Raw genomic sequence first — 10,000 nt, forward strand, 5'->3', positions numbered from 1 at the left:
TTATTAGTTGAGTGAGGCATTGGTCTCTAAAACCTATTATTATTATTTTATTACGACACAGCAAACAAGATAGACATGCTGGATTTCGTATCACAAAACCACAAGTCGGACACTTCCCAAGTGTCTAGGACTGTGTGATGTATTTTCAGATGATGCGTGCAGATCCCAACAGGGTGGCCTTTTGCAGTTGGCAGATGGTGATTTTGTCAATGTCTATTGTTTCCAAATGCCGGCTGAGATCTTTTGGCACGGCACCCAGTGTGCCCATCACCACCGGGACCACCTGCACTGGTTTCTGCCAGAGTCTTTGAAGTTCAATCTTGAGGTCCTGAGAGCGGCTGAGTTTTTCCTGTTGTTTTTCATCAATGCGACTGTCACCTGGGATGGCAACATCAATGATCCAAACCTTGTTCTTTTCCACAACTGTGATGTCTGGTGTGTTGTGTTCCAGAACTTTGTCAGTCTGGATTCGGAAGTCCCACAGTCTCTTTGCGTGCTCATTCTCCAAGACTTTTGCCGGTTTGTGATCCCACCAGTTCTTTGCTGCTGGGAGGTGGGACTTGAGGCATAAGTTCCAATGAATCATTTGGGCCACATAGTTGTGCCTCTGTTTGTAGTCTGTCTGTGCGATTTTCTTACAGCAGCTGAGGAGATGATCCATGGTTTCGTCGGTTTCCTTGCACAGTCTGCATTTTGGGTCATCAGCTGATTTTTCAATCTTGGCCTGAATTGCCTTTGTCCTGATGTCTTGCTCCTGGGCTGCAAGGATCAGGCCTTCTGTCTCCTTCTTCAGGGTCCCATTCGTGAGCCAGAGCCAGGTCTTCTCCTTATCAGCTTTTCCTTCAATTTTGTCAAGGAACTTTCCATGCAATGTTTTGTTGTGCCAGCTGTCAGCTCTAGTTTGTAGTGCGGTTTTCTTGTACTGGTTTTTTTGTCTGCTGTGCTTTGAGGAGTTTCTAATTTTTGACTTCAATTTTTATTATTATTATTATTTTATTGTATGACACAGCAAACAAGATAGACATTATTATTATTATTGTGATTATTATTATTATTGTTATTATTATTATTACGAATGGGACCCTGAAGAAGGAGAGCCAGAGCCAGGTCTTTTCTTTATCAGCTTTTCCTTCAATTTTGTCAAGGAACTTTCCATGCAATGTTTTGTTGTGCCAGCTGTCAGCTCTAGTTTGTAGTGCGGTTTTCTTGTACTTATTATGTACTTGTTATTATTATTATTATTTGTAGTTGAGTTAGGCATGGGTCTCTGAAGTGAATCATCATTATTATTATTATTATTATTATTATTATTATTATTATTATTATTATTATTATTAATTGCCTTTGTCCTGATGTCTTGCTCCTGGGCTGCAAGGATCAGGCCTTCTGTCTCCTTCTTCAGGGTCCCATTCGTGAGCCAGAGCCAGGTCTTCTCCTCATCAGCTTTTCCTTCAGTTTTGTCAAGGAACTTTCCATGCAATGTTTTGTTGTGCCAGCTGTCAGCTCTAGTTTGTAGTGCGGTTTTCTTGTACTGGTTTTTTTGTCTGCTGTGCTTTGAGGAGTTTCTAATTTTTGACTTCAATTTTTATTATTATTATTATTTTATTGTATGACACAGCAAACAAGATAGACATTATTATTATTATTGTGATTATTATTATTATTATTATTATTATTACGAATGGGACCCTGAAGAAGGAGACAGGCCTTCCGTCTCCTTCTTCAGGGTCCCATTCGTGAGCCAGAGCCAGGTCTTCTCCTGATCAGCTTTCCCTTCAATTTTGTCAAGAAACTTTCCATGCAATGCTTTGTTGTGTCAGCTGTCAGCTCTAGTTTGTAGTGCGGTTTTCTTGTACTTATTATGTACTTGTTATTATTATTATTATTTGTAGTTGAGTTAGGCATGGGTCTCTGAAGTGAATCATCATCATTATTATTATTATTATTATTATTATTATTATTATTATTATTATTATTATTTCTGGTGGAGTTTTTCCGGGGCCTCTGCCCTGAATGAGACCAGACGGAGGGAACTTGGAATTCGACCTGACCCGAAGTGACCCTTCGCCCGGGACACTAATCCCGCAAAGCCTTGCAAGCCCTGAGTCCCACCCACTGAAAATATATATATATATATATATATATATATATATATATATATATATATTTTCAGCACAACAGATTGCAAAATCCCCCCCAAAATAAACCCTGTCTTGACATCTAAGCAAAGAGTTATAGTTTCCCCTCTTTACGCTCTGGTTTTGCAATACAAAGGGCATCCTTAGGAAGATGCCAGGAAGCACTGGGACATTAATAATAATAATAATAATAATAATAATAATAATAATAATAATAATAATAATAATAATATCACAATCTGCCAACTGCAAAAGGCCACCCTACTGGGATCTGCACGCAATGAGTTCATACCTTTGCTCAAAGGTTATCTATAGAAAAAGGTTTTATTTCCCTGGTTTCAGCCCTATCGAAGAAACCAAAAGGGTCCCTTAGAGGCCATGTAGAGGGTCCTTACAACAACAACAACAACAACAACAGCAGCAGCAACAACACAATAATTTTAAAGCCACTGGTTGCAATGATAATGCTACAGAGCCTCAAGGTTTTGCAAATGCAATGAGTTCTAATCTTTTCAAGAGAGTTAACACAGGGTATAAACAAACATAATAATAATAATAATAATAACAATAATAATTTTGCTCTAATTCTAATAAGACACCAGTTTGAAAGAAGTGCTGCAGATCCTAAAGGTTTTGCAAATGAAATGAGTTCAAATCTTTTCAAGAGTTAAAGCACGGTATAAATAAGCATAATAATAATAATAATAATAATAATAATAATAATAATAATAATAATAATAATTTTACTCTAATTTTAATAAGCCACCAGTTTGAAAGAATTGCTACAGACCCTAAAGGTTTTGCAAATGCAATGAGTTCAAATCTTTTCAAGAGTTAAAGCACGGTATAAATAAGCATAATAATAATAATAATAATAATAATAATAATAATAATAATAATAGCTTTGCAATCATTTTTAAAAGCCACCGGAGTTCAAATCTTTTCAAGAGTGAATGCACGGTATAAATAAGCATAATAATAATAATAATAATAATAATAATAATAATAATAGCTTTGCAATCATTTTTAAAAGCCACCGGAGTTCAAATCTTTTCAAGAGTTAAAGCACAGTATAAATAAGCATAATAACAATAATAATAATAATAATAATAATAATAATAATAATAATAATAGCTTTGCAATCATTTTTAAAAGCCACCGGAGTTCAAATCTTTTCAAGAGTGAATGCACGGTATAAATAAGCATAATAATAATAATAATAATAATAATAATAATAATAATAATAATAATAATAATAGCTTTGCAATCATTTTTAAAAGCCACCGGAGTTCAAATCTTTTCAAGAGTTAAAGCACGGTATAAATAAGCATAATAATAATAATAATAATAATAATAATAATAATAATAATAATTTTGCTCTAATTTTAATAAGCCACCAGTTTGAAAGAAGTGCTGCAGATCCTAAAGGTTTTGCAAATGAAATGAGTTCAAATCTTTTCAAGAGTTAAAGCACGGTATAAACAAGCATAATAATAATAATAATAATAATAATGCTCTAATTTTAATAAGCCACCAGTTTGAAAAAAGTGCTACAGACCCTAAAGGTTTTGCAAATGCAATGAGTTCAAATCTTTTCAAGAGTTAAAGCACGGTATAAATAAGCATAATAATAATAATAATAATTGCGAATTGTTCGACTTGTGATTTTGTGATATGAAATCCAGCATATCTATCTTGTTTGCTGTGTCATAATAAAATAATAATAATAATAATAATAATAGTTTTGCAATTATTTTAAAAAGCCACCGGTTGCAAAGACCCGGGAAACTTTGCAAATGCAATGAGTTCATGAACCTTTGCTCAAAGGTTATCTATAGAAACCCTATAGAAGAACCCAAAGGGGTCCCTAGAGGCCATGTAGACGGTCCTTACCGAACAACAACAACAACAACAAAACAATTAAAAAGCCACTGGTTGCAATGATAATGGTCCAGAGCCTAAAAGTTTTGCAAATGCAATGAGTTCTAATCTTTTCAGGAGAATTAACACAGGGTATAAATAAACATTATTATTATTATTATTATTATTATTATTATTATTATTATTATGCTCTAATTTTAATAAGCCACCAACAACAACAACAACAACGCAATAATTAAAATGCCACTGTTGCAAAGATAATGCTCCAGAAGCCTAAAAGTTTTGCCATTGCAATGAGTTCTAATCTTTTCAAGAGAGTTAACACAGGGTATAAATAAACATTATTATTATTATTATTATTATTATTATTATTATTATTATTATGCTCTAATTTTAATAAGCCACCAACAACAACAACAACAACAACGCAATAATTAAAATGCCACTGTTTGCAAAGATAATGCTCCAGACCCGGAAAGTTTTCCAAATGCAAAGGTTTCCTATAGAAGAAAGGTTTTATTTCCCTGCTTTCGGCCCTATGGGAGAAACCACAAGGGTCCCTTAGAGGCCATCTAGACGGTCCTTACTCACCGCACCCGGTGCCCATAGGGTCCAATGCAAGAGCAGCCACAGCAACGTCAATGGCAATGGCAATGGCAGCCAGGCCTGACCTACTTCTCCTTCCTGATTCTCGCTTCTATTTCTTCTTTTCTCTCTTTCGTCACCTGCTTTTTTCTCCTTCCTTCCTTCCTTCCTTCCTTTCTTCCCTCCTTCTTTCTTTCTTTCTTTCTTTCTTTCCCTTCCTCCTTCAAGGGAAGGGAGCAAGGCCAAGGCCTTATACTATATATTATATTATTATATTAAATTAAACTGGGTTCCTGTAAAAAAATTTCCAGCTATGTCTCCAGAAGCACTCTCTCCTGACATTTCGCCCACATCTATTCCCACTTGCCTCCAACAGAAAAAAAAGAGTTCTTTCTTTCTCCCAATCTGGACATCATTCCACAGATAGATAGATAGATAGATAGATAGATAGATAGATAGATAGATAGATATTGACCCCACTTGCCTCGTTTCCAACAGATTCCACAACCTCTGAGGATGCTTGTCACAGATGTGGGAGAAACGTCAGGAGAGAGTGCTGCAAGGACATGGCTAGGCAGCCCGGAAAACTCACAGCAACCCAGTGATTCCGGCCATGAAAGCCTTCGACAACACAAGTATTATTATTATTATTTTAGGAATAGATATTGACCCCACTTGCCTCGTTTCCAACAGATTCCACAACCTCTGAGGATGCTTGTCACAGATGTGGGAGAAACGTCAGGAGAGAGTGCTGCAAGGACATGGCTAGGCGGCCCGGAAAACTCACAGCAACCCAGTGATTCCGGCCATGAAAGCCTTCGACAACACAAGTATTATTATTATTATTATTTTAGGAATAGATATTGACCCCACTTGCCTCGTTTCCAACAGATTCCACAACCTCTGAGGATGCTTGTCACAGATGTGGGAGAAACGTCAGGAGAGAGTGCTGCAAGGACATGGCTAGGCAGCCTGGAAAACTCACAGCAACCCAGTGATTCCGGCCATGAAAGCCTTCGACAACACAAGTATTATTATTATTATTTTAGGAATAGATATTGATCCCACTTGCCTCGTTTCCAACAGATTCCACAACCTCTGAGGATGCTTGTCACAGATGTGGGAGAAACGTCAGGAGAGAGTGCTGCAAGGACATGGCTAGGCAGCCCGGAAAACTCACAGCAACCCAGTGATTCCGGCCATGAAAGCCTTCGACAACACAAGTATTATTATTATTATTTTAGGAATAGATATTGACCCCACTTGCCTCGTTTCCAACAGATTCCACAACCTCTGAGGATGCTTGTCACAGATGTGGGAGAAACGTCAGGAGAGAGTGCTGCAAGGACATGGCTAGGCAGCCCGGAAAACTCACAGCAACCCAGTGATTCCGGCCATGAAAGCCTTCGACAACACAAGTATTATTATTATTATTTTAGGAATAGATATTGACCCCACTTGCCTCGTTTCCAACAGATTCCACAACCTCTGAGGATGCTTGTCACAGATGTGGGAGAAACGTCAGGAGAGAGTGCTGCAAGGACATGGCTAGGCAGCCCGGAAAACTCACAGCAACCCAGTGATTCCGGCCATGAAAGCCTTCGACAACACAAGTATTATTATTATTATTTTAGGAATAGATATTGACCCCACTTGCCTCGTTTCCAACAGATTCCACAACCTCTGAGGATGCTTGTCACAGATGTGGGAGAAACGTCAGGAGAGAGTGCTGCAAGGACATGGCTAGGCGGCCCAGAAAACTCACAGCAACCCAGTGATTCCGGCCATGAAAGCCTTCGACAACACAAGTATTATTATTATTATTTTAGGAATAGATATTGACCCCACTTGCCTCGTTTCCAACAGATTCCACAACCTCTGAGGATGCTTGTCACAGATGTGGGAGAAACGTCAGGAGAGAGTGCTGCAAGGACATGGCTAGGCAGCCTGGAAAACTCACAGCAACCCAGTGATTCCGGCCATGAAAGCCTTCGACAACACAAGTATTATTATTATTATTTTAGGAATAGATATTGACCCCACTTGCCTCGTTTCCAACAGATTCCACAACCTCTGAGGATGCTTGTCACAGATGTGGGAGAAACGTCAGGAGAGAGTGCTGCAAGGACATGGCTAGGCAGCCCGGAAAACTCACAGCAACCCAGTGATTCCGGCCATGAAAGCCTTCGACAACACAAGTATTATTATTATTATTTTAGGAATAGATATTGACCCCACTTGCCTCGTTTCCAACAGATTCCACAACCTCTGAGGATGCTTGTCACAGATGTGGGAGAAACGTCAGGAGAGAGTGCTGCAAGGACATGGCTAGGCAGCCTGGAAAACTCACAGCAACCCAGTGATTCCGGCCATGAAAGCCTTCGACAACACAAGTATTATTATTATTATTTTAGGAATAGATATTGACCCCACTTGCCTCGTTTCCAACAGATTCCACAACCTCTGAGGATGCTTGTCACAGATGTGGGAGAAACGTCAGGAGAGAGTGCTGCAAGGACATGGCTAGGCAGCCCGGAAAACTCACAGCAACCCAGTGATTCCGGCCATGAAAGCCTTCGACAACACAAGTATTATTATTATTATTTTAGGAATAGATATTGACCCCACTTGCCTCGTTTCCAACAGATTTCACAACCTCTGAGGATGCCTGCCACAGATGTGGGAGAAACGTCAGGAGAGAGTGCTGCAAGGACATGGCTAGGCAGCCCGGAAAACTCACAGCAACCCAGTGATTCCGGCCATGAAAGCCTTCGACAACACAAGTATTATTATTATTATTATTTTAGGAATAGATATTGACCCCACTTGCCTCGTTTCCAACAGATTCCACAACCTCTGAGGATGCTTGTCACAGATGTGGGAGAAACGTCAGGAGAGAGTGCTGCAAGGACATGGCTAGGCGGCCTGGAAAACTCACAGCAACCCAGTGATTCCGGCCATGAAAGCCTTCGACAACACAAGTATTATTATTATTATTTTAGGAATAGATATTGACCCCACTTGCCTCGTTTCCAACAGATTTCACAACCTCTGAGGATGCCTGCCACAGATGTGGGAGAAACGTCAGGAGAGAGTGCTGCAAGGACATGGCTAGGCAGCCCGGAAAACTCACAGCAACCCAGTGATTCCGGCCATGAAAGCCTTCGACAACACAAGTATTATTATTATTATTATTTTAGGAATAGATATTGACCCCACTTGCCTCGTTTCCAACAGATTCCACAACCTCTGAGGATGCTTGTCACAGATGTGGGAGAAACGTCAGGAGAGAGTGCTGCAAGGACATGGCTAGGCGGCCTGGAAAACTCACAGCAACCCAGTGATTCCGGCCATGAAAGCCTTCGACAACACAAGTATTATTATTATTATTTTAGGAATAGATATTGACCCCACTTGCCTCGTTTCCAACAGATTTCACAACCTCTGAGGATGCCTGCCACAGATGTGGGAGAAACGTCAGGAGAGAGTGCTGCAAGGACATGGCTAGGCAGCCCGGAAAACTCACAGCAACCCAGTGATTCCGGCCATGAAAGCCTTCGACAACACAAGTATTATTATTATTATTATTTTAGGAATAGATATTGACCCCACTTGCCTCGTTTCCAACAGATTCCACAACCTCTGAGGATGCTTGTCACAGATGTGGGAGAAACGTCAGGAGAGAGTGCTGCAAGGACATGGCTAGGCGGCCTGGAAAACTCACAGCAACCCAGTGATTCCGGCCATGAAAGCCTTCGACAACACAAGTATTATTATTATTATTTTAGGAATAGATATTGACCCCACTTGCCTCGTTTCCAACAGATTTCACAACCACTGAGGATGCCTGCCACAGATATGGGAGAAACGTCAGGAGAGAGTGCTGCAAGGACATGGCTAGGCGGCCCGGAAAACTCACAGCAACCCAGTGACATGAAAGCCTTCGACAACACAAGTATTATTATTATTATTTTAGGAATAGATATTGACCCCACTTGCCTCGTTTCCAACAGATTTCACAACCTCTGAGGATGCCTGCCACAGATGTGGGAGAAACGTCAGGAGAGAGTGCTGCAAGGACATGGCTAGGCAGCCCGGAAAACTCACAGCAACCCAGTGATTCCGGCCATGAAAGCCTTCGACAACACAAGTATTATTATTATTATTTTAGGAATAGATATTGACCCCACTTGCCTCGTTTCCAACAGATTCCACAACCTCTGAGGATGCCTGCCACAGATGTGGGAGAAACGTCAGGAGAGAGTGCTGCAAGGACATGGCTAGGCGGCCCGGAAAACTCACAGCAACCCAGTGACATGAAAGCCTTCGACAACACAAGTATTATTATTATTATTTTAGGAATAGATATTGACCCCACTTGCCTCGTTTCCAACAGATTTCACAACCTCTGAGGATGCCTGCCACAGATGTGGGAGAAACGTCAGGAGAGAGTGCTGCAAGGACATGGCTAGGCAGCCCGGAAAACTCACAGCAACCCAGTGACATGAAAGCCTTTGACAACACAAGTATTATTATTATTTTAGTAGGATTAAATTATTATTATTATCATTTCAGTAGGAATAAAAGATTATTATTACTATTATTTTAGTAGGGGTATAAATAAATATAATAATAATAACATGTTCAAAAGACTGAGAAGGCAAACCTCCTCATCCTCGTTATCATATCATTATTAAGACAAAGAATAGAAATAATAATAATACTTTTATTACCTGCCTCAAAGAGATAAAATAGTGATAATAATATTGATTTTATTTTATATTTTTATTAATTTATCAATCAAAATGTATAAGTTTACATTTTCCTCATTTTCGGTAATAATATTATATTGCCTTAATAATAATAATAATTTGAGGCAGGTAACAAAATTATTATTATTATTATTATTATTATTATTATTATTATTATTATGGAAGATAATACTAATAATAATACTAATAATAGATTATTTCTACTCACAGCCTTAATAATAAATAATAATAATAATAAATCATAATTAATAACTAATAGAATTTATTATTATTATTATTATTATTTCTACTCTATGCTTTAATAATAATAATTATTATTTCTACTCTGTATAATAATAATAATTCTGAATAAGCACATTGATAGCCTTTGGAAGGGGCTGAAGGGCTTAATAAATAATAATAATAATAATAATAATAATAATAATAGAATAAATAATAATAAATAATAATAGAATTAATAATAATAAATAATAGAATTTGTTATTATTATTATTTCTACTCTATGCTTTAATTATTATTATTATTATTATTATTATTATTATTATTCTGAATAAGCACATTGATAGCCTTTGGAAAGGGCTGAAGGGCTTAATAATAATAATAATTAATAATATAATTAATAAT

At 38.1% G+C, this 10,000-nt stretch overlaps 1 protein-coding gene across 2 annotated transcripts in view; it reads right to left on the bottom strand.

Annotated features, from left to right (window-relative positions):
* Positions 1-10,000, bottom strand: part of zbtb7b (zinc finger and BTB domain containing 7B) — a 54,328-nt gene that overhangs the window by 35,714 nt on the left and 8,614 nt on the right. Inside the window, exon 1 of one of the 2 annotated variants that reach the window (XM_062964977.1) lies at positions 4,611-6,349. The exons of the other annotated variant lie outside the window; for it this stretch is intronic. Within the exon in view, the coding sequence (XP_062821047.1) occupies positions 4,611-4,626 (16 nt within the window). The 5' untranslated portion in view covers positions 4,627-6,349. Of the gene's footprint in view, positions 1-4,610; positions 6,350-10,000 lie in introns of those variants that run through there. 2 annotated transcript variants of the gene reach the window in all.

The sequence above is a fragment of the Anolis carolinensis genome, unplaced genomic scaffold (genome assembly GCF_035594765.1).
Source record: "Anolis carolinensis isolate JA03-04 unplaced genomic scaffold, rAnoCar3.1.pri scaffold_14, whole genome shotgun sequence".
Lineage (NCBI taxonomy): Eukaryota > Metazoa > Chordata > Lepidosauria > Squamata > Dactyloidae > Anolis > Anolis carolinensis.